The following is a 24804-nucleotide window of genomic DNA, read 5'->3' as shown; positions in this document are numbered from 1 at the left end:
ATGGAAAGAAAACAAGGTGTTCTGGTCAGATGAGTATAGAGTAATAGCAACAATAGCAGAAAGTGATACAATGGGAATAGGATTCGTTATGAACAGGAAGGTAGGGCAGGGAGTGAATCATTGTGAACATTTTGAACAGTTCAGTGATAAAGTTCTTCTCATCAGAGTCGACAGCAAACCAACACTGACAACAATAGTTCAGGTACACACACCGACGTCACAGGTTGAAGATGAAGAGATAGAGAATGTATACGAAGATATAGAATGGGTAATTCAGTACGTAAAGGGAGATGAAAATCTTGTAGCCTTGGGGTCTGGAATGAGGTTGCAGGGGAAGGAGTAGGAGTAAGGATTATGGGAGAATGTGGGCTTGGTACTAGGAAAGAAACAGGAGAAATAATAATTGAGTTCTGCAATAAATTTCAGCTAGTAACAGCGAATACTCTGTTCAAGAACCATAAGAGGAGGAGATATACTTGGAAAAAGCCGGGAAGTACGGGAAGATTTCAGATAGATTGCGTCATGGTCAGACGGAGATTCCGAAGTCAGTTACTGGATCGTAAGACGTATCCAGGAGCAGATATAGACTCAGATTACAATGTAGGGGTGATGGAGAGAAGGCTGAAGTTTAAGAGATTAGTCAGGTAAAATCAGTGGAATACGGAAGAACTGAGGAATGAAGAAATACGCTTGAAGTTCTCCAGAGGTATAGATACAGCAATGAGGAATAGCTCAGTACGCAGTTCAGTTGAAAAGGAATGGACATCTCCAAAAAGAGCAATCACAGAAATTGGAAAGAAAAACATAGGTACAAATAAGGTAACTGCGAAGAAATCGTGAGTAACAGAAGAAATATTTCAGTTGATCGATGAAAGAACGAAGTAAAAAATTGTTCAGGAAAATTCAGGAATACAGAAATACAAGTCGCTGAGGAATGAAATGACTAAGAATTGCAGGGAATCTAAGACGAAATAGCTGCATGAAACACGTGAAGAAATCGAAAATACATGATGAAACTAAAAGCAGGGGTGGTAACGTTATGAGTGCAATGGGAACTCCACCTTTTAGTGCAGATGAGAGAGCAGATAGGTGGAAAGAGTACACTGAATGTATCTATTAGGGGGAAGATTTATCTGTTGTGACAGAAGAAGAAACAGGAATCGATATAGAAGAGGTAGGGGATTTAGTATTAAAATCAAAATGTAAAAGAGCTTTGGAAGACTTAAGATCAAATAAGGCAGAAGTGACTGGTAACATTCCATCAGAATTTCTTACATCGTTTGGGGAAGTGACAACAAATGACTACTCACTTTGGTGTGAAGAATGTAAGAGTCTGGCGCTACACTATCTGACTTTCGGAAAAAAATTATCCACACAAGTCCGAAGACTGCAAGAACCGACAAGTGCGAGAGGTATTGCGCACTCAGCTTAACAGCTCATGAGTCCAAGTTGCTGACAAGAGTAATATAGATAGAAATGGGAAAGAAAATTGGGGATGTGTTAGCCGACGATCAGTTTCGCTTTAGGAACGGTAAAGGCTCCAGAGAGGCAGATCTGAGGTTGCGGTCAATAATGGAAGCAAGACTGAAGAAAAATCAAGACACGTTCATAAGACCCGTCGACTTGAAAAAAGTGTTCGACAATGTAAAATTGTACAAGATACTCGAAATTCTGAGGAAAATGGGGATAAATAGGGATAGACGGGTAATACACAACGTGTACGAGAACCAAGAGGGAGTAATAAGAGTGGAAGACTAAGAAGGAAGTGCTCGGACTAAAAATAATATGACAGGGATGTAGTCCTTCATCCCTGCTGCTCAATCTATACATCGAAGAAGCAATGATGGAAATTAAAGAAAGGGTCAGGAGTAGAATTAAAATTCAAAGAGAAAGGATATCAGTGAGACGATTCGCTGATGACATTGCTATCTTGAGTGAAAGTAAAGAAGAATTTCAAGACCAGCTGAGTGGAATGAACTGGCTACTGAGTACAGAATTCGGACTGAGAGCACATCGAAGGAAGACAGAAGTAACGAGAAGTAGCAGAAATGACAGCTGTGAGAAACTTAATATCAAGATTGATGGTCACGAAGTAGACGAAATCAAGGAATTCCGTTACCTAAGCAGCAAAATGACGAATGACGGACGGAGCATGGAGGACATCTAAGCAGATTAGCTCTAGCAAGAAGGACATTCTTGGTCAAGGAAAGTGTACTAGTATATAACACACGCCTTAATTTGAGGAAGAAATATCTGTAAAAGTGCGTTTGGAACACAGCATTGTATGGTAGTGAGACATGGACTGTGGGAAAACCGGAAAAGAAGAGAATAGAATAATTTGATATGTGGTGCTACAGAAGATTTCTACATGCCACAGATTCGACAAATCCTTCGTAGGTTTCTGGATATGTGTGGCAGTACAGGTCAATTATCATAAACTAGCGAACCCAGCAACACTTCACAATTGCTAAATATGTATGGGAATTGCATATACATCCTAATTTTTTTGCGCCATTCTCTCTGCCCATCTTCTCATCCCTCCTCCCCCCCTCTCACTATACATTTCCTCTTCCCCATCTCTCTGTGCATAACTTTCCCCCCACTCTCTGTTCATCTCTTCCTTCCCTATGTCCATTTCCCTCTGAATCCTTAGTAGAGTATCGTGTAAAAATTTGAGGTAAATCAGTCAAGATATTTTCGAGATTTTTAGTAAAAACTTTTCGCCTTTATATATTACATACATACTTACAAAAGTATTTAGCCTGTGTCCCTCCGAATGTTCATTAGAGTATCGCGTAAACGTTGGAAGTAAATCTTTCTAGAACTTTTCCAGATTTGTGATAAGAACGCTTTCCCCTTTATTTATTACGTACATATGTACGCATTACATGTATTAAAAGAATATGCAGCTTATCTGCCTAAGCTCGTCCGAGTATTTATTACAGAATCGTGCAAAAATTTGAAGTAAATCAGTGAAGAACTTTTCGAAATTTGTGGTAACTACGCTTCCCCATATATATATATATATATATATATATATATATATATATATAAAAATCGGTCAAGAACTTTTCGATGTATATATTTTAGATATAACTGTCAACTGATATTTTTTTTTTTTCTTATGAGAACGTGTGACACCAAAACTGTCAATCTGAAAGCAAAGATTTTTCATTTTATTTTTCATACAAAAAATGCCATTACCATCCACAATTACATACACAAAAAAGAACAACCAAACCGGTCGGGACTTTCTCACGTGATGATCTTTCACAATTGATTCTAATTTCCGCCTTCTCTGGTGGATTTTCCAAAAACTTTCTTTCATAAAAACCGTGTCCTGACAATTATGAACACGTAAAAGAGAAAAATCAACCAAATATGTCGAGCAGTTGTGAATTGATGATATTTCATACATGTGGCAATTGATGTTAGTTTCCAACTTTTTCATTGGATTTTCCAAAAATTTTCTTTCATGGAAACCTTGTCCCGACAGTAACAAACACAAGAAAAAATAAAATCAACTATGTCCGCCATGCCGTTCTGAGGTGAGGATCTTTCGCACATGCGACAACTGACGTTTATTTATATAAATTACGTGATGGTGGTGTGAATGGCGGAGCTGCCGATAGTGTCCCCAGTGTATTCCATCGGATTCAGATTAAGCGAGTTTGGTGACCAAGAAATCAACGTGAGTTCATTATCATATCATGTTTCTCAATCCGCTCTAACACGACTCTGTCCTTGTGACCCGTTAGCTGTCGGGGAAGCATTCAGGCAAGAAGGGATGCAGGTGGTCCGCAATAACTTCCACGTTGTCCAGCATGTCTCATGATGCCTTTCATTACTAGTACAGTTCTCATGGTAGCTCGGGTGAATGTCTCCTACAACACAATAGTATCTCCCCTGATCTGCTTCCGCCAAAACATAATACTATCTCCACCTACCTGCTTCCGTGCCTGGATGTCGACGTAATCGGACGCTGTAATCGACCTGGTGCAACAAGAAACGTTATTGAAACGACTAGGTGACACGTTTGCATTTATGTACAATCCAGTGTCGATGATCCCATGCCCACTGCAATCGTAACGAAGTTTACCGTTGGGACGCCATGGGAGCACGTGGGGGCTGTCTGCTATGGAGTCCCGTGTTCAACAATGTGTGCTGAAGGAACCAGTTGTGCCCGCACCCCCAGCATTGTACACTGTCCTCAGATCTACCATAGGCCGCTGCCACTATTCATTTGCACAGACTGCGCAAGCCGACCTCCACGTTCTGAGGCGAGGCGCAGACATCCAGTACCTTGTCGCCTACTTGTAGTTTCACCGTAACTCAACCACTTTCCATAGACACTCACGACAGTAACACGTGAACGAATGAACACACTGGCGTTTCCGAGATACTCGTTCCCAGGCGCCGGGCAGTAGCAATCTGCCCTTTGTCAAAGTACACTCCTGGAAATGGAAAAAAGAACACATCGACACCGGTGTGTCAGACCCACCATACTTGCTCCGGACACTGCGAGAGGGCTGTACAAGCAATGATCACACGCACGGCACAGCGGACACACCAGGAACCGCGGTGTTGGCCGCAGCATTTGTGCACCGCCGCCGTCAGTGTCAGCCAGTTTGCCGTGGCATACGGAGCTCCATCGCAGTCTTTATCACTGGTAGCATGCCGCGACAGCGTGGACGTGAACCGTATGTGCAGTTGACGGACTTTGAGCGAGGGCGTATAGTGGGCATGCGGGAGGCCGGGTGGACGTACCGCCGAATTGCTCAACACGTGGGGCGTGAGGTCTCCACAGTACATCGATGTTGTCGCCAGTGGTCGGCGGAAGGTGCACGTGCCCGTCGACCTGGGACCGGACCGCAGCGACGCACGGATGCACGCCAAGACCGTAGGATCCTACGCAGTGCCGTAGGGGACCGCACCGCCACTTCCCAGCAAATTAGGGACACTGTTGCTCCTGGGGTATCGGCGAGGACCATTCGCAACCGTCTCCATGAAGCTGGGCTACGGTCCCGCACACCGTTAGGCCGTCTTCCGCTCACGCTCCAACATCGTGCAGCACGCCTCCAGTGGTGTCGCGACAGGCGTGAATGGAGGGACGAATGGAGACGTGTCGTCTTCAGCGATGAGAGTCGCTTCTGCCTTGGTGCCAATGATGGTCGTATGCGTGTTTGGCGCCGTGCAGGTGAGCGCCACAATCAGGACTGCATACGACCGAGGCACACAGGGCCAACACCCGGCATCATGGTGTGGGGAGCGATCTCCTACACTGGCTGTACACCACTGGTGATCGTCGAGGGGACACTGAATAGTGCACGGTACATCCAAACCGTCATCGAACCCATCGTTCTACCATTCCTAGACCGGCAAGGGAACTTGCTGTTCCAACATGACAATGTACGTCCGCATGTATCCCGTGCCACCCAACGTGCTCTAGAAGGTGTAAGTCAACTACCCTGGCCAGCAAGATCTCCGGATCTGTCCCCCATTGAGCATGTTTGGGGCTGGATGAAGCGTCGTCTCACGCGGTCTGCACGTCCAGCACGAACGCTGGTCCAACTGAGGCGCCAGGTGGAAATGGCATGGCAAGCCGTTCCACAGGACTACATCCAGCATCTCTACGATCGTCTCCATGGGAGAATAGCAGCCTGCATTGCTGCGAAAGGTGGATATACACTGTACTAGTGCCGACATTGTGCATGCTCTGTTGCCTGTGTCTATGTGCCTGTGGTTCTGTCAGTGTGATCATGTGATGTATCTGACCCCAGGAATGTGTCAATAAAGTTTCCCCTTCCTGGGACAATGAATTCACGGTGTTCTTATTTCAATTTCCAGAAGTGTAGCTTACGTCTGCACTTTCCCGTTTGCGGCCCGTGACGTCGCTACAATATTTATCAATTCGCCTCGCTCCGTTTTTATGTTTTCCTTGCCACTTAACCTGCCCGCAACACCAGTAGGTGACATTCAATCTTACGTCGTTGCACTATCCCTACTATGCCGTGAAGTTTATTTCTCTATGGACTTCTTATTATCTTACCTTTACTAACACTGGAAAAGTATATCTTTCTTCCCATTTTATTTATTTATTTGTTTTTGTTATGTGTCTTCTGCATGGTTTCATGTGGCCCACCAATCCCCCCTCTTCTGTGCAAACTTCTTCATTTCCAAAGTGCCATCTACACGCCAGGTTTCTCAGTTATTTGTTGGATATATTCCGATATCTGTCTTCCCCTATAGCTTTTACTATTTACGGCTCCCTCCTGAGCCATGGAAGTTATTTCATGATGTCTTAACACACATCCTACCACCTGTTCCTTCGTCTTGTCAGTATTTCCCACGTATCACATCCCTCGCCGATCCTGCAGAGAACGTCCTCATTTCTTACCTTGTCAGTCTACCTAATTTTCAACTTCCTTCTACAGACCCACATCTCGAACGCGTCGGCGATTGTCTTCTTTTCTGGTTTCAGCACAGTCCACGATCCACTTCTGTACAGGGCTGTGTTCCAGAGATATGTTCTCGGAAAATTCTTCCTCAAATTGAGGGCAATGTCTGATTGTTTTCGCCAGGTATGCCCTCTTTGCAGTGCGAGTGTACTTTTTGCGTCCTCCTTGCTTCATCCGTCATGCGTTGCATATTACGTGCCTTTCTCGTACATTACACCCATTTTTCTCGTAATTTCGAACATCCTTCGCCATTTTACATTGTCAAACGCTTTTTCTACATCGACTTACCCTATGAAGATATTTTGATTTTTCGTAAGTCTTTCTTCAAACGCAACGTCTGATCTGCCTCTCTGATCTCCTCACCTTTTCTAAAGCCAAACCGATCGTCACCTAAGAGATCCTTCATTTTCTTTTCCATGCTTCTGTATATTATTCTTGTTAGTAACGTAGATGCATGAGCTGTCAAGCCGATTGTGCGATAGTTCTCGTGCTTGCCTAGATGATATTCTTCCGATGTGTGTCCAGTCGCATAGATTCTACACACTAACCTGTATAGTCTGTAATCTGCCATTTCCTCCAACTATTGTAGGAATTCATGTACTTGTCTACATTCTTCAAAAATTTGAAGCGATTCGCCCAAGATTGAAACATAGAAGTATGCACGCGTGTAAAACTCAAAAAAATGTGTATTTTGTACGTAAAATACGAATGGAGCTAGATTTTTCAATTCTATCGTAAGAATACATTTTTTACTTACTTGATTCACTTTAAACCATTTCTGGGCCTTCAGTTCACGTAAGAAAGAATTTTACCTGCTACACTTAGCTCGACTTTAAATCATACTATGTCGACAATGGATAAAGATTAATGTATAAAAAAAATTCTTTTAGATATTATCCATTTATCTACCTTCGGGGAAACTCTGACTCGATTCGTACAAATTTTAAGTACAGAGGTGGTGCGCTTGAGACACCTCCCAGAAATACTTCTTTTTTTGCACGCAATATCCAAACGAAGTAAGCATTTTCAAACGGGTATAATTTATCTTACAACAAGTTGCGACACGCCGGAGGACCAAATTTGAACCATGAGTCTCGCTACACTCCGGTAATATTTAAGGGTGACTTATTGCACTTAAAATTCGCACGGCGCAGATACAAATTATGGCACTAGCTGAGCATTAGTTTCAACTCAATTAAAATGTTTTGGAAAAGAAATTAATCGATTCACGCAATCTGTCTAGGTACCAGCGCTGGCCATTAAAATTGCTACACCACGAAGATGACGTGCTACATACGCGAAATTTAACCGACAAGAAGAAGATGCTGAGATATGCAAATGATTAGCTTTACAGAGCATTCACACAAGGTTGGCGCCGGTGGCGAAACCTACAACGTGCTGACATGAGGAAAGTTTCCAACCGATATCTCATACACAAACAGCAGTTGACCGTCGTTGCCTGGTGAAACGTTGTTGTGATGCCTCGTGTAAGGAGGAGAAATGCATACCATCACGTTTCCGACTTTGATAAAGGTCGGATTGTAGCCGATCGCGATTGCGGTTTATCGTATCGCGACATTGCTGCTCGCCTTGGTCGAGATCCAATGACTGTTAGCAGAATATGGAATCGGTTGGTTCAGGAGGGTAATACGGAACGCCGCGCTAGATCCCAACGGCCTCGTATCACTAGCAGTCGAGATGACAGGCATCTTATCCGCATGGCTGTAACGGATCGTGCAGCCACGTCTCGATCCCTGAGTCAACAGATGGGGACGTTTGCAAGACAACAACCATCTGCACGAACAGTTCGACTACGTTTGCAGCAGCTTGTCTATCAGCTCGGAGACCATGGCTGCGGTTACCCTTGACGCTGCATCACAGACAGGAGCGCCTGCGATGGTGTACTCAACGACGAACCAGGGTGCAAGAATGGAAAAACGTCATTTTTTCGGATGAATCCAGGTTCTGTTTACAGCATCGTGATGGTCGCATCCGTATTTGGCGACATCGCTGTGAACGCACATTGGAAGCGTGTATTCGTCATCGCCATACTGGCGTATCACCCGGCGTGATGGTATAGAACTACTTAAACCTAACTAACCTAAGAACATCACAAACATCCATGCCCGAGGCAAGATTCGAACCAGTGAGCGTAGCGGTCGCTCGGCTCCAGACTGAAGCGCCTAGAACCGCTCGGCCACTCCGGCTGGCCTCTACCCTTCATTCGATCCCTGCGAAACCCTACATTTCAGCAGGATAACGCACGACCACATGTTGCAGGTCCTGTACGGGCCTTTCTGGATACAGAAAATGTTCGACTACTGCCCTGGCCAGCACATTCTCCAGATCTCTCATCAATTGAAAACGTCTGGTCAATGTTGCCGAGCAACTGTCTCGTCAGATACGCCAGTCACTACTCCTGATGAACTGTGGTATCGTGTTGAAGCTGCATGGGCAGCTGTACCTGTACACGCCATCCAAGCTCTGTTTGACTCAGTGCCCAGGCGTATCAAGGCCGTTATTACGGTCAGAGGTGGTTGTTCTGGGTACTGATTCCTCAGGATCTATGGACCCAAACTGCGTGTAAACGTAATCACATGTCAGTTCTAGTATAATATATTTGTCCAATGAATACTCGTTTATCATCTGCATTTTTTCTTGGTGTAGCAATTTTAATGGCCAGTAGTGTATATGGTGACATAGCTACAGTAAGACAGATGTGCCATGGCTACACAAATGGCCTCTAGTCTGGGCTAAACCAAAAATGGTTGTACCTCATGATTCTAGCTCAGATAGGAACCGAGCACCATGACCTGCGCCCCTCCCCCGTCCCCTAAACCGCTATTCTGTGCGCGTCCTTTCGGTGCACATTTGTTGCAGCGCTTCCGCGCTGTAACGATAAGCTACCTGGCAATTAGCTACTTCATGATATTTCCTGTATTTCTATCTATAATCTCGACTGACCAACGTTCGCGCGTAATTCAGTTAAATAGTTGGTAGAGGGCTGCATATTTTCGCTAACAATCGTATTAAGTTCCACGCGAAATGTTCATCTTTCACAGTGCAGAATAAAAAACAATAATATCAGTAACAGCTAAGATTAGTAAACAGTACATGTTTAAAATAAGAAATATTCGAATTATTTTGTTTTTGTTATGCGTACAGTCAACTCAAACAAAAGCTCTCTCGCTTTCGAAAAAGAAAATGACTGAACAAAACGTAACGTATTGCACAAGACAACATTCTGGTTACATATAGCGAAAGTCGTCGACTTTACTCTGTCCTCACGTTGTCAAATACTCATACAAATTAACTAGAGTAACGCTAAGTGAGACTGCTGGGTTCACTACCTTCACGCAAAACGTTACTGTTTATTTGGCTTTCTAGTGGATGGTGTAACGACCAGTTCCTCGCCACTTTGCAGACCCAGTTTTTGCGTTAGATCACGATTTATTAAAACGTACACGGCTAGCTGGACAAAGGAAAATCATTTTTAAAAGATGTGATTCACTTTACTCTGAACATAGCTGCTGCAACGGAAAGGCATCGAGTGACCTGTGACTGAGGCCCTCGCAACTTCCGCTGCAAGACCAAGACAAAGTAGTGACTTCCAAAACATCAATAATTGCTACAAACAGCACACATTATGGCATTATAAAATGAAATACTACTGGTTCAAATGTTTCTTTAATTGTTTGTTAATAAAATTCAGTCATTCTAATTAAACTCTATGCTGTGTGCCACGGAATACGGTCACAAGTGAACTGTTCTAATGTTCATTTTATTTTACAGCTTAAGACTATGTTCTTTTTAAATAAATGTGACTTTTCACAACTCGTGACAGGTTAGATCTCAAGATTAACTGTGATCTAAACTAGCTATCAATTGTGACATGCTGCAACTGAGCTGTAGCGGTAAATATTTTTAAAAAAATTGTACAGTTGCGGCGTCTCTCATGACGATATGCTCCTCATTATCAACAGAGAAAACTCTGCATAGTGCGTGCCGAATGGGCGCAAACATTATAAGAATTCCGAGTAGCGTTTGAATAGCATGCGCAAGAGCTCAGAATTCCGGTGAGAACAACTGACCTGTGTCCTTAAAGATGCTGAGAGTCTCTCGGACCCTGTCAGTTAATGATATTACTTTAATGGTTTACTAAGCTATCATAATTTTTTTCTGAGACATATTACCACAGAATTAAATTCAAAATTGTTCCAGTCACAGCCGGCCGCTGTGACCGAGTAGTTCTAGGCGCTTCAGCCCGGAACCGCGCTGCTGCTACGGTCCTGCCTCGATCACGGATGTGTGTGATGTCCTTAGGTTAGTTAGGTTTAAGTAGTTCTAAGTCTAGGAGAGTGACGACCTCAGATGTTAAGTCCCATAGTGTTTAGAGCCGTTTGAACCAATTTTTTTTTTTTTTTTTTTTTTTTTTTTTGTTCCAGTCACCCTCTTAAAAAATCTTGCCGGGAGGTCTGTTTGGTTGTAAGAGAAAATCCGGAACTGGCAATCCTCTTCCTAGTATTCAAAATTGGGTCTCTTAAGCCCTACTGCAAGCTCGCCTTTTATTTGACTGGTAAGACCCAAATTCGACAATGGGTCAGAACACGAGCTGCCTGTTCTACCTTTCGGTGTGGAGAATTGAATTAGAAATAAAAAATTAGGGGTGACAGGAGAACAGATGACCTTCAGCGTATGTCTAACACGCTATCGACAATTACTTCTTTAACACACACGAATAGTTACATGTACACACACTGGGTCCTTGCATTTTTTGCCTCCTACGTTGTACTAGAAATAAAGGAAAAATAGCTCCAGTCTTCTAATTTCAATCGCTCCAACAAATTCGTACCAAGATTTTGTGGAACCTTCGTTAAATGGAAGATGCAGGAACTTCGAATTCGCTCTCAAATATTATCAATGAGGAACCCTTCAGCCCAATATCAGGAAATCTTATGTGTGGTTTGGAAGAACCAAGGACTAAATGGGCAGTCTCTGAAATAGCTCTTCCTGTTCGTTCGGTCAGAGAATGAAAATTAAAAGCGAACATTGTAAAATATGTCTCAAACTCTCTAGATATTTTCCACACATTTGTCTTGACGAGACATTCACAACTGCTGATACTGATCATCAATCATAAAATCCGATACAGTTGCAAAAACTGTTAATTTCTAAAAGGGAAAGCACAACCTGCGTCGCGTCAACAGCTGCATTCGCAAAATTATAAATCAATAATACCACCTATCCACGTTGTTAACATATGATGGTGATGAGGTCCCATATTCCGAGGAGCGTAGGGGACGATGCGGGAAACCCGCACAACCTTACTAGGCAAGGTTCTAGCGGAGGTGGTTTGCCATTGCCTTCCTCCGACCGTAATGGGGACGAATGATGATGAAGACGACACAACAACACCCAGTCATCTCGATGCAGGGAAAATCCCTGACCCCGCCGGGAATCGAACCCAGGCCCCCGTTCGCGGGAAGCGAGAACGCTACCGCAAGACCACGGGCTGCGGACTTGTTAACAACAGAAACGCTAAAGAGAACCAACAGAAATTCTCAGAAAGAAAGTCCTTTACGTACATTAAGCTGTGAATTCATAAAGGATGCATAACTGAAGTTAAAATGGGTTGAAATAGTGCATCCCTGTTACGTGGCATGAAACAGTATATCCTCTTCAGTCGTTGGCCTGCCTGAAAGACTCCCACATAATATGACCTCCGTAAAAGGACAAAGGTCTTCAATTAAAAGAGCGGGAAACACCAATAAAATATAAATCAAATACAGAGTATTAGCTGATTGACAGCCCATACCCCCATTACAAAATTTAGAACTATTCATGGTTAAGGGGGTGTCACAGATCGATCCGCATGAAGATAGATCGGCGGTCAACAACTCAACAGCTGTAACGTCAAAAAAAGGTGGTTCTACAGAATGTGTGAAAACACAATGGAACTTCCTGAGTAAAATTTGCAACTAATTAGTGCTGCAAACACATGAGAGGTTAGTTTTCACTACAGTGAATATTAGTTTTTGGTTTCTTAAAGCTGTTGTCGGCGGTTTCATTGATCGAAATGTTGACCGTCAGATGGCGTGAGCAATCCACTCGCTTAGGTTACGGATGCAACTTGAGTTGTGTCTCGTATGAATCTGGTGGGTTTGTATTCAGTACTGGCGAGTTGCAAATTTTACTCATGGAATTACATTGTGTTTACACACATGCCTGCAGGCGCACAGTCTATACAGGGTGCTCGGAAATTCCCGTTACAAACTTCTAGGACTTGTTGAGGAGAATAAGTACGTAATGTTTTGATTAAGAACCCATGTCCACAAACGCCGTCCAGCGACTCCACAGAGCGTCAAAGTTATAGGCCCTGGCGCCTGTACATATATGAATATACATCGTGATTCCGTGATAATGCTCCAAACTTTCATTGATGACGGAGAAGGATGATTGTATCAATTCGAGGTAAGGGTCCCTGGTTCGGCAACGAACGAGTCGAAAGCTAAATGCGAAAATAATTCTGATGGCTCTGGCACCAACACATGTGTACCGGTACTGTTGTATGCAACTTTCAGAGGTGGTAGTACGAATATGGACCAAAACAAGAAAAAAGGTCTGATAAACGTGGCTGCGCGAAAGAACTTGCCCCCCTTCTAACAGCCGTGTACCGCAAGTCTCTAGAGGAACGGAGGGTTCCAAATGATTGGAAAAGAGCACAGATAGTCCCAGTCTTCAAGAAGGGTCGTCGAGCAGATGCGCAAAACTATAGACCTATATCTCTTACGTCGATCTCTTGTAGAATTTTAGAACATGTTTTTTGCTCGCGTATCATGTCATTTCTGGAAACCCAGAATCTACTATGTAGGAATCAACATGGATTCCGGAAACAGCGATCGTGTGAGACCCAACTCGCCTTATTTGTTCATGAGACACAGAAAATATTAGATACAGGCTCCCAGGTAGATGCTATTTTTCTTGACTTCCGGAAGGCGTTCGATACAGTTCCGCACTGTCGCCTGATAAACAAAGTAAGAGCCTACGGAATATCAGACCAGCTGTGTGGCTGGATTGAAGAGTTTTTAGCAAACAGAACACAGCATGTTGTTATCAATGGAGAGACGTCTACAGACGTTAAAGTAACCTCTGGCGTGCCACAGGGGAGTGTTATGGGACCATTGCTTTTCACAATATATATAAATGACTTAGTAGATAGTGTCGGAAGTTCCATGCGGCTTTTCGCGGATGATGCTGTAGTATACAGAGAAGTTGCTGCATTAGAAAATTGTAGCCAAATACAGGAAGATCTGCAGCGGATAGGCACTTGGTGCAGGGAGTGGCAACTGACCCTTAACATAGACAAATGTAATGTATTGCGAATACATAGAAAGAAGGATCCTTTATTGTATGATTATATGATAGCGGAACAAACACTGGTAGCAGTTACTTCTGTAAAATATCTGGGAGTATGCGTACGGAACGATTTGAAGTGGAATGATCATATAAAACTAATTGTTGGTAAGGCGGGTACCAGGTTGAGATTCATTGGGAGAGTGCTTAGAAAATGTAGTCCATCAACAAAGGAGGTGGCTTACAAAACACTCGTTCGACCTATACTTGAGTACTGCTCATCAGTGTGGGATCCGTACCAGGTCGGGTTGACGGAGGAGATAGAGAAGATCCAAAGAAGAGCGGCGCGTTTCGTCACTGGGTTATTTGGTAACCGTGGTAGCGTTACGGAGATGTTTAATAAACTCAAGTGGCAGACTCTGCAAGAGAGGCGCTCTGCATCGCGGTGTAGCTTGCTCGCCAGGTTTCGAGAGGGTGCGTTTCTGGATGAGGTATCGAATATATTGCTTCCCCCTACTTATACTTCCCGAGGAGATCACGAATGTAAAATTAGAGAGATTAGAGCGCGCACGGAGGCTTTCAGACAGTCGTTCTTCCCGCGAACCATACGCGACTGGAACAGGAAAGGGAGCTAATGACAGTGGCACGTAAAGTGCCCTCCGCCACACACCGTTGGGTGGCTTGCGGAGTATCAATGTAGATGTAGATGTAGATGTAAAATGAGCACTTGAAGAGCTATGAGCACTTGTTTATCTTCGCTAGTATGAAACACATCTCCTCTATGGAACAAGTGCGCATAGCTCTTAAAATTCGCATTTTACAGCCCACATTTACCAGACAATTTTTCTTATTTTGGTCCATATTAGCAGCTTTGAAAGTTGCATACCCTACATTTTAGCAACGACAGTACCAGTACATGTACTTTGCTGTCAGAGATATCAGATTGATTTCCGCTTGTAACTTCCGACTCGTTCGTTGCCGAAACAGGGACTCTTACCGCAAATTGATGCATTTGTGATTCTCCATCATCACTAAAACATTTTGTGACATTATCACGGAATCAACCTGTATATACACACATTTACACACGGCGGGGCCTATAACTTCGATGTTCTGTAGTGTTGTTGAATGACGTTTCCAGAAATGGGTTCCTATTCAAAATATTATGTACTCACTCCTCTCTACAAGTCGTAGAAATATGTAACGAGAATGTCCGAACACGCTATATAATCCTCCTTTTTTCGGCGTTTCAGTGTTCGAAAGACTACCTGTCTATCTTCTAGCGGATCCATGTGATATAATGAGTACAGTAGCACAAGTAATTTGTGAAGGAAAGATGAAAACTATAGTGTTTGCAGATGATCTGGTGATTTGGGGGAATAAGGAGAAGGAAGTACAAGAGCAGTTGTCCGGCCACTGTGGTCAAGCGGTTCTAGGCGCTTCAGTCCGGAACCACGCGGGTGCTACGGTCGCAGGTTCGAATCCTGCCTCGGGCATAGATGTGTGTGACGTCCATAGGTTAGTTAGGTTTAAGTAGTTCTAAGAATAGGGGACTGATGACCTCAGATGTTAAGTCCCATAGTGCTTAGAGCCATTTGAACCATTTTTACAAGAGCTGTTGGATGCATGGGATCGAACAGTACAAGAATATGGGATGAAAAGTATTATAAGTAAGAGTGAGATGATTATCACAACAAGAACTAAGGAGAGAGGAACAAATGGGATAACAATTGGTGGAGAACGATTGAGGAGCGTGGAGAGTTTCAAGTACTTAGGAAGCCTGATACAGGAAAATGGAGAAAACGACAGAGAAATAAACGAGCGGGGGAGAAAAGCAGAAGCATTTCGGAAAAGTGTCAGAAGCTTAATATTGACTAAGGAAGTAGCCCAAATCAGTAAAAAGGTTATATACCGGTTGTACTATGTCCCGATCCTGAAATATGCATCCAAAACCTGGGAGTATTGGAACAAGTCAAACACCTGTACCGTTATCCAAGTTGGCGGCGATGACGTCATCCAAGATGGCGGTGATGACGTCAATCAAGATGGCGGATTTTGCGGGAAGTTTCAATTTTGGCGGAAAAGTGCCACGCCCCCCTCACCCAGAAAAATGGCGCGAAATTCAAATTCCAACAGGATAATGCATCACACCTAAGAAAATGACGGAAAAAAGGACTTGTCTTTACTGTTTAACCAATTTCAAGCAGGAGTGTTCTCCACTGGGTCTGGACTCCAACTGGCTTAGTTCATATTGGTGCAACCAAGGGGCTCTCTCCTGACATCAGGTGATGATGGAAGTACTGTCATTCAAGATGGCTGCACCCAGTCTGTTCACCAAGAGCTCCAGAGCCCAACTGGCTTAGTTCATATCGGTGCCACCAGAGGGCACTTTCCTGATGTCAGATCATGACGCAAGTACCGGTATTTAAAATGACGGCACCCAGCGTATTCACCGCGAGCTCCAGAGCCCAACTGACTTAGTTCATATTGTGGCCACCAGAGGGCACTACCGTGAAGTCGAGTGATGACACAAAATCGTCTTCACTCTCGCGCGTGTTATACCCTGACACGCGACGCATCAGCGGCCCGTGAGCGGCCACTTACATCTCAGCCTCAAGACCGCACCTTTATACTCGGGCTGGACAAAGACATCTGTAAATATGCTAACTAAAGTAACACACACATTGTGCATCTAACCTATCAATTACGTAAGTACTTAATTCCATTTCAATTTTAATCATATTCAATAAGTCAATTTACAAGTTCAATATTCAATGATCAAATGAGAAGTTCCACATTTTCCCACTATCAGTGGGGTGTTAATTCATGACCTAGCACCCTCCACCCCTAGAATGCTGCACTCCTATTGACCACTGCATTAGTCATGTGATTCGGCTTCATAAAACCGAGGACTTGGAATCAATTTTTTCCAATGCCACACCCACCTGGACTTGGACTCAAAGAGTTAAATTCTCAGCCACGATCCTCAACCCAGCACCACACCGCTTTACTGACCAATGTTGGTGGGTTAATGTACACTAACCTGTACTAACGTGTACTAATGTGCACAGTGCACGGTAAATCCAAGAGGGTGGGGCAAAATGGCGGGAAAACAGTTCTGAACAGAAGTTTTTATTTTGCAGGCGGTGTCTCCACCACAAGGTTTACTGTCAAACTGACGTAGTACACATTACTACCATCAGATCATACTATCATCCCTCCTATGACTTAATCCCAGATGGTGGTGTGAGGGGCGAGAATTATGCTAAAATTACTCAGACTGCGCTAGGCTGCTGTGGAGAGTAAGGAAGGAGTCCGCTCTATTACTTTCGAGCATTTTGTTTAGAGATAGAATATATTTATCACACTGAAGCAAAACACTCTCCATCTTATGCTTGTGCTCACAATAGACAGTCTGCAGACACGCAAACAACTCCTAATTTATGTAAATAATTTAATTACAGACATTCATACTCCTCCTAAATAATTCAGCACAGGTATGTCTAGACAAGCTCAGTATTCGTAAACTGTCCAAATAACTCATAGCACTGCCTACACACCTGCTCCCAAAATATTTCAATCAACACCTGTAAGCACCCTCCGCCAACCCCTGCCCAGTAGAGCGCACATACAAGCCCACCAATGTGGCATGTCCATCAGCTGTCAAACCACACACTGGTACCCTCCTGGGTCCTGCAAGCATGAGGCGGCGACATCTCATTTATACGTCATTTCTGAGAAATTTCTATCGAAACACGCTTTCACCTAGACACACACGTTGACGTGATCAGGCAAGAGTGCAGCCGTGAGCTGCCCCCAAATGCAGGGGAAAGTTGTATGTAAGCACCATTGATGACTCGACCGGACAGGGGTTGGGACTTGTTTACAGTGCACACCCTCCAAGCAGGGCCGCACACGTGGGGCTTTCCTCGCTACCCTCACTCTAACTGCGGTCCGGCAAAGACCCTGCAGAAGTCCATTCCACAATAGCAGAACCTGCTTTCTCCTTAGCGATTCTAACAGACCATACGTGAAGTTTGACTGACGTTTCACCGCGGGTAGCCGTATACCATCGCAACCGCATCTAGCAACGTTATCAATCTTAAACTCAAGTCACATTGCTATCTAACATAATAACCTACTCGACCTCTCCCAAATTGTATATTCTTCCAGAAATAGTTAACTCTAGCTTTCTATATGTCCCAGCTTGTATGCATGGAAATTCCTACTCTGACAGAACCTCCTTACGAAAATAATATCGAATGCACTCATCCCAGCGCTCCTAACGACTTTCCCCTCCAGATTTCAACATACGCAAACGTTCCCTGCGCTATGCAGAGACTCCTATATCCCAGCACAAACGATGTCAATGAATCGAGCATTCTTATTTGCTCTTATCGAATTTACATGGCGAATTACTTATGCCGCTAGTGTCGAAGTGCCACCTACCTATTCTTTCTCGGACTTCCAGTGGTTATTTTACACAGATCGCTAAATTGCGTTGACAGTTAAACCCACAAATTTCTCCCCAAATTATCAAATACATACTAGACTCACAAATATTGCAAGCCCAGAATACATTTACCAATCTAACTACAATTAAATATTATCATTGCTGCTACCATCCGACACCAATCACTGTACAGGCAATGTCTCCTCTTGACGACTGTGCTTCAGTATCTATAGCACATATAATTTTTCACGTAAAAACTCTCTATCATACCCTCGTCGTTATCAATGTGCTGAATCTATATGTCCCTCACGATAGGACGCACAGTCATTCTGTCTGGTCATGCAATAACACATACCATAGTAACTTTACAATGCAATATATACATATTTTATTACAATACAACACATACACATTCTATAGAAACAATGCCCTTATCTTTTATATCTGTACAGCACCCGAAAAGATTATCATATGCCTACACTCACACCGGCTATATGTTACAATGCCATCCAGTCCTAGGGAAGCACCGTCAGCCTTTTCTTTCTTTCTACAGCCGCGACATTCTGCGGTAATAAACTACTTTACACTGATCACCAGTTCACACTGACAACTAAACCACGCAAAATTGTCTACAGATCATCAAATACGTAAACACACCTACTAATTTACACCCTCCTCCCACTGGAGCCAGGAGCTTGAATATTAGTGAGTGAAACCGATCTCCAACTCAGCAATATATCAACGCGTACGGTGTCGATCTAGCGAACATACAGTTCGTATCCCCCACCATACAAAATCGACCCTTTTACAGCAGCGGGCCGAAATCGCTCTCAGAACTGTTCTACAAATTCGCAGTCGTTTCCCCTCTACACAAATGTGTCTCTGTCGCTCCATCCTTGCCTGCTCGCTTTTCTATACACATCTCCAGACTCGGCGATTACAAGAACACACGTATTTTCTCCGTAATATTATACAATTTTCCCGATTCTTCTCCATATCAAGCGCTAGGCGGCGTCCTACCGATCGCTAACGCAACATAATTCTCGACAAACAGACGCGAAATCATTTCTCTACATACACGAAACTTTAGCTACATGGAGTGTGCTCTAGATCACTGACTAACTAGAAACAAACATATGAAAAATCATATTTCCACCCTCAAATACCTATCTCGCTAATCTAATATACTCCAGATCATCCATATAATTTACAAGCCAACTAAGGTCTTTCCCATGTCTGGAGAACAGGCAAACTTATCCTCCATGTGCCAGATGCACACACCACAATCGATCTTCTCTCAACTAAATAAAGACGTGAAATGTTCAGAAGCAGTCAACCAAACAATTTACATGGGATGGAGTAATGGTCCAGCGCAAACGCACCTCCATACACAATGTTCTCAAATTTCCACTTGATCATGAAAGCCGCCCATCTTACGATTGCGATCTCAATTGAACGTCACTCGACAATGAGTGAAGTATCATAAATACACTCTACTGAAAGCAGTGGGTCTGAAAAATGAAATATCTCTACCTGCCTTACGACTGGACACACTCTTCCCTTTGCTATCACAGTACTCCAAGTCAATTCCATACCTTCCCTACTACAGGGCATAGTCATCTCCTTTCCACAAACACATGCTTTATAAACCTAATTCTCAAATACGTACATATCATGCACCCACAGCCACTATAAGTATAAAAGTTCGTCAATAAATCATTGCCTGTGATACGAAATAATACTGACCCAAAATCAATGATGCGTGTGCTTGTCCCTTATGTTCTTCTTGCGAGTCCTACCACAGTCTCATAGAAAGAGAGACGTAATCGACCAGATGTTAAAGAAAAACACTCCATCCCAACAACTATTGCATGTTGCTCTCACAAGCGCTCTTTGTTCTACAGGTGCACACAAGTATCCATGTTAAAAGCTATACCCACTTTACAAATGGTGGTACGACATTACCTCTGATTGAGGTAGTTTTCTTTTTTCAGGACAAATACCATGACCATGATCGTAGGAATATGCAAGCCCACGATGCAACCTCAGAATAAAAACAATGAACTTTGAAAGTGATTCGGCTAAGGAACGTGGCGTGTACGCGGTATTTGCGACCCCCTCACACCTACCCCAAAGAATTATTATTTGCAGCGCATTCTGTCTCGAGACTGTATCAGAGGTTCCACGACATATCCGCAGAGTTACAGGCCATGACTCATTGAGAAGCAACACAAACAGTAGTAGTAGATGATGTGCTGATTAAGGTCGTAAGAAGGAAAATGTACACTAGCTTCTCTGATCTGTAGTGTTAGACTATATGTTAGAAATTATGTCCATCATTTGGAAACATATCTTTCCATTCAAGCACATACTTGCGTAGGCTCACAGCCACAAGTGAATCATATTTCAGGCACTCTCATATCTCTAAACGAGTCACCTTTCCTTGAAACTATCTGCTACAGTAAAATTAAAACATGTTTTTAGTCACACCCTACGCATCTTGCAACTGCTCCCATTTCTACAGCTTTCCGCATGTGATCGTTCCAATGTAAGTCAGCACTGAGCAAAAGTCGTATAAAGACATATCCACCACCTTCTGCAACTCATGTAGAAACAGAACGACCTTAGTGCAACAGGACCGTGTTTTGACCATTCGGCGGAAATACATGCAATGTGGCACGTCCCCAAACTACATACAAGTACTACAGATCCGCGCCCATTCAAATCAGCCAGCCCAACATGCTATCATCCTTGTTCTCTACATCCCAGCAGAGAAAAATTACGAACATCCCATTTAGAAGTCACCTAGGCACTTATGCTGGTGCAATGACACACAGCTGCGCTGCACTCCAGTGCGGAGAAAGATATTACACAATACTCCCCAGAATAGCGCAGCGTACAGCCAGCCAAGCATTCCTAGCGGTGTACACAGTCCCTCTGGGAATTGTCATCTCAAACTGCTGCTGCTGCTGCTAGTGCCTCCTGTGTCTTACGGCGGAAACCATAACACACCACACATCTGCTGATTTAAATAAAAGACACTTCCAACATAATCAAACTGGAAGATGGAGAGTGTTTTGCTTCAGTGTGATAAATGTATTCGAGCTCTAAGTAAAATGTTCGAAAGTAAATAGAGTGGACTCCTTCCTTACTTTCCCCAGCAGCCTAGCGCTGCCTGAGTAATTTTAGCATAATTCTCGCCCCTCAGACCACCATCTGGGATTAGGTCATAGGAGGGATGATAGTACGATCTGATGGCAGTAATGTGTACTATGTCAGTTGGACAGTAAACATCATGGTGGGGACACGGCCTGCAAAATAAAGTCTTGTGTTCAGATCTGCTTTCCAGCTATTTCGCCCCACCATCTTGGGTTACACCATGCACTGTGCACAGGTTGAGGATCGTGGTTGAGAATTTAACTCTTTGAGTCCAAGTCCAGGTGGGTGTGGCATTGGTGAAAATTGATTCCAAGTCCTAGGTTCTATGAAGTCGAATCACGTAACTAATGCAGTAGTAGTAGTAGTAGTAGTAGTAGTAGTGCAGTTTCTAGGGGCGGGGGGTGCTAGGTCATGAATGAACACTGCGCTGATAGTGGGAAAATGTGGAACTTCTCATTTGATCATTGAATATTGAACTTGTAAATTGACTTATTGAATATGATTAAAACTGAAATGGAATTAAGTACTTAGGTAATTGATAGGTTAGATTAGCGATGTGGGTGTTACTTTAGTTAGCATATTTACAGACAACTATGTCCATCGCAAGTATAAAGGTGCGCTCTTGAGTCTGTGATGTAAGCGGTCATTTGTGGGCTGCTGACGTGGCACGTGTCCAGTTATAACGAGTGCATGAGAGAGAGCAGACGATTTTGTGTCATCACTCGACTTCACGGTAGCGCCGTCTGGTGGCCACGATATGAACTAAGCCAGTTGGGTTCTGGAGCTCGTGGTGAACAGACTGGGTGCAGCCATCTTGAATGACGGTACTTGCTTCATCACCTGACGTCAGGAGAGCACACTCTGGTGGCACCGACATGAACTAAGCCAGTTGGAGTCCAGAACCAGTGGAGAACACACCTGCTTGAAACTGGTTAAATAATAAAGACAAGTCCTTTTTTCCCGCCATTTTCTTAGGTGTGATGCATTATCCTGTTGGAATTTTAATTTAGCGCCATTTTTCTGGGCGAGAGGGGTGTGGCACTTTCTCGCCAAAATTCAAACTTCCTGCCAAAATCTGCCATCTTGACTGACGTCATCGCCGCCATCTTGGATGACGTTATCGTCGCCAACTTGGATAACGGTACTTCGGACTGGTACCTGCCTAGCTGCAATACTTCTGGGTTATGAAAGGAAAAGAGAAAAGCAAAGTACAAGCTAGTGAGATGAAATTCTTGAGAAACAGTATCGGAGTGACAAAAATAGACAGGTTAAGAAATGAGAGGATCGGAGAGTTAATGAAGGTGGAACCATTACAGGAGGGGATAGAGAAATCAAGGCTTAGATGGTATGGGCATGTTAAGTGAATGGAGGAGAAGAGGATACCCAGGAGGATACACGAGATGAAACAGAAAGGAAAGAGACCAGGAGGAAGACCGAGAGACAGATGGCTGAAAGGAGTGGAGGAATGCGTCCAGAAGAAAGGAGAAGACTGGACCAAGGTGAAGATGGAGAGATGGTGGCAAGATACAACACGATGGAGAGACCTATGTTCGAAACAGACCCAGCCAGAGGCTGGAAACTGTCCAAGATGATGATGATTATACTCCACATATTCATTTGATTCGACGGTGTTTTCCGCTCTTTTAATTGAGGACCTTTTATGTGGCAGGCCTAGTATTGAAGCAGCTTTCACTCCTTAATACTAGGCAGAAATCAAATCTGCATGTGGAATGCACTTTCTTGACTCTTATGCAGAAACGAGTGCAGTATTCTGCTGCATCCATTTTCAATAAGCTACCACAAGAACTCAAAAATCTTAGCAGTAGTCCAAACACTTTAAAGTCCAAACTGAAGAATTTCCTCATGGCTCACTCCATCTATTCTGTCGAGGAACTCCTGGAAGAGATGAAAGATTAAGCAAATTCCAGTGTTACATTGTTGCTTTTCTATATTTAAACTTACGACTTGTCGCCTGAATATGTTTCTTATATTTCATTTTATCTGTTTCTACTATCGTGTTATGATTTCATGTATTGACTCGTTCCGTGACCATGGAGACTTGTCCTTAATTTGGTCCTACGGAACAATAAATAAATAAATACGGAGGATATCCTGTTTCATGCCATGTACCAGGGATACACGATTTTTATATATTTTAATGTATTTTAACAACAGTAATCTTTTATGGACTCACATTTTAAGGTACATACAGGTTTTTTTTTTTTTTTCTAAGAATTCTTGTTGGTTCTGTTTAGCTTTTCTTAGGTTAACAATGTGGCTAGGTGTTATTATTGACGTATACCGTACTTTTGCATATGCACATGAGGATGGGAAAAAAGTCCCTATACCAGGTTGGCCGTCCGGGGTGTCGAGCGGTTCTAGGCGCTACAGTCTGGAACTGCGCGACCGCTACGGTCGCAGGTTCGAATCCTGCCTCGGGCATGGCTGTGTGTGATGTCCTTAGGTTGGTTAGGTTTAAGTAGTTCTAAGTTCTAGGGGACTTATGACCTCAGAAGTTGAGTCCCATAGTGCTCAGAGCCATTTTTTTTTTTTTTTTGGACCTGTATCGGGTTGAGCTTTTCTTTTTAGAAATATATAATTTTTAGGACTGCAGAGGATTTTGTCATTGATGGTCTCTAGATATTCGTTCTGCTCTCTTCAGCTTTGGCCCAGTCAGTTGATGCTTGTTGTTTCCCACCCCCTTAAAAACTGCATGCTGCTGACGATGGTTTCTCGGCCCAATAGTGCCCGAAGTTTCTACTTTCAAACCACTTCACAAATCGTGTTTTAACGACTTCGACTGCGTGGGAGGGTCAAATTATGCAAACTTACAAAGGTACAAATGACGCTGGCACGTCGATTCGTGGAATAAAGAAACAGAGAAGCTACTCACCGCGGCCATGAGGTCTGCAGAGACGAGGAAGAATACCGTTACGCTGGCGACAGCCGCCACTAGCAGCGCTCGAGCCTCCATCTCGGTAGCGAGTGGGCCTCCACTCCGACCGCGCTCCGCAGCCCGGCGACCTCGCGTGACCCATCCGGCGCCGGTCTAGTAAATACGAAAAACCCTGAAAAGCGCTATCTCTCCGCGGCACGTGTGCTCATCGAGGCTACCTTTCCTCACCTGCTCGTCGATCCCATCTGTGTCCTCTTCCTGTTTCGCATCAGGCATCAGCTCTTTGAGCATAATTTGGGACTCAGGAATTAGCGTCGTTGGCTAGGAACGTAAGGTTGCCCCGCTCCTTTCCCAGTGATCATCTCAAATTTCTCTGATTTGGAGTGTCTGTATACGCGTCTACTCTGCCTCGTCACGTCAAATGAAAACCGAGGTGATTTATATGGCTTCGGTAGCATCACTCACAACGAAACGTTATAAATGGG

The 24804-nt window shown here is 43.7% G+C and overlaps 1 protein-coding gene across 3 annotated transcripts in view; it reads right to left on the bottom strand.

Moving 5' to 3' along the window:
- The window catches only part of LOC126455578 (uncharacterized), a 213670-nt gene extending 189221 nt beyond the window's left edge, over positions 1-24449 (bottom strand). For all 3 annotated transcript variants that reach the window (XM_050091334.1, XM_050091335.1, XM_050091333.1), the window contains exon 1: positions 24317-24449. In XM_050091334.1, the coding sequence (XP_049947291.1) occupies positions 24317-24397 (81 nt within the window). In that variant the 5' untranslated portion in view covers positions 24398-24449. The remainder of the gene's footprint in view (positions 1-24316) is intronic.
- Positions 24450-24804: the final 355 nt, after the last annotated feature.

This window comes from Schistocerca serialis, chromosome 2 (genome assembly GCF_023864345.2).
Source record: "Schistocerca serialis cubense isolate TAMUIC-IGC-003099 chromosome 2, iqSchSeri2.2, whole genome shotgun sequence".
Taxonomy (NCBI): domain Eukaryota; kingdom Metazoa; phylum Arthropoda; class Insecta; order Orthoptera; family Acrididae; genus Schistocerca; species Schistocerca serialis.
Note: the sequence above shows the minus strand (reverse complement) of the source record. Positions and strands in the feature narration are given on the sequence as shown.